We start from the raw sequence: 614 nt of genomic DNA, 5'->3' as shown, positions 1-614 counted from the left end.
GTGGGGGGAGGATGGGGAAGTCGAGAGGATGGGGATGATGGGGAGCTCCAGAGGATGCTGATGGTGGGGGGATAATGGGGAGCTCCAAAGGATGCTGGTGGTGGGGGGATGATGGGGAGCTCCAGAGGATGGGGATGGTGAGGGGATGATGGGGAGCTCCCAAGGATGCTGATGGTGGGGGGATGATGGGGAGCTCCAAAGGATGCTGACAGAGGACCAGGGCTGAGCTCCAAAGGATGCTGACAGTGGGGGGATGGATGGGGAGCTCCAAAGAATACTGACAGAGGACCGGGGGTGGTTTTGGGGTGCTCTAGGAATGCTGGCAGGTGACTTAGGGATTTGGGAGTGCTGCAGAGGGTGCTGGCAGGAGGGCAGGAATTGTTTGGGGATGCTCTGGAGGTCCAAGGGTGTCCCAGGGGATGCTGACAGGCATCCAGGGTTGATTTTAGGGGGGTGCTCCAAGGGGGATGTCTGGGGTTGGTGCTTTTGTTTTTGGTTTCTCTCTGCAGGCTGCAGATGGACGAGGAGCTGCGGCAGAGGGAGCGGGAGCGGGAGAAGGAGCGGGAGCGAGAAGCCGACCGGGAGCGCGAGAAGGAGCGGGGACGGGCGCGGGA

General features: G+C 61.4%; 1 protein-coding gene across 1 annotated transcript in view; it reads left to right on the top strand.

The window, feature by feature from the left end:
• The window catches only part of GSE1 (Gse1 coiled-coil protein), a 14,614-nt gene that overhangs the window by 6,085 nt on the left and 7,915 nt on the right, over positions 1-614 (top strand). The window contains exon 6 of the mRNA XM_031060113.1: positions 510-611. Coding sequence (XP_030915973.1) covers positions 510-611 — 102 coding nt within the window. The remainder of the gene's footprint in view (positions 1-509; positions 612-614) is intronic.

Source organism: Geospiza fortis, unplaced genomic scaffold (assembly GCF_000277835.1).
Source record: "Geospiza fortis unplaced genomic scaffold, GeoFor_1.0 scaffold102, whole genome shotgun sequence".
In the NCBI taxonomy this organism is placed as follows: domain Eukaryota; kingdom Metazoa; phylum Chordata; class Aves; order Passeriformes; family Thraupidae; genus Geospiza; species Geospiza fortis.
The sequence above is the reverse complement of the archived record's forward strand: the minus strand, read 5'-3'. Positions and strand labels throughout refer to the sequence as shown.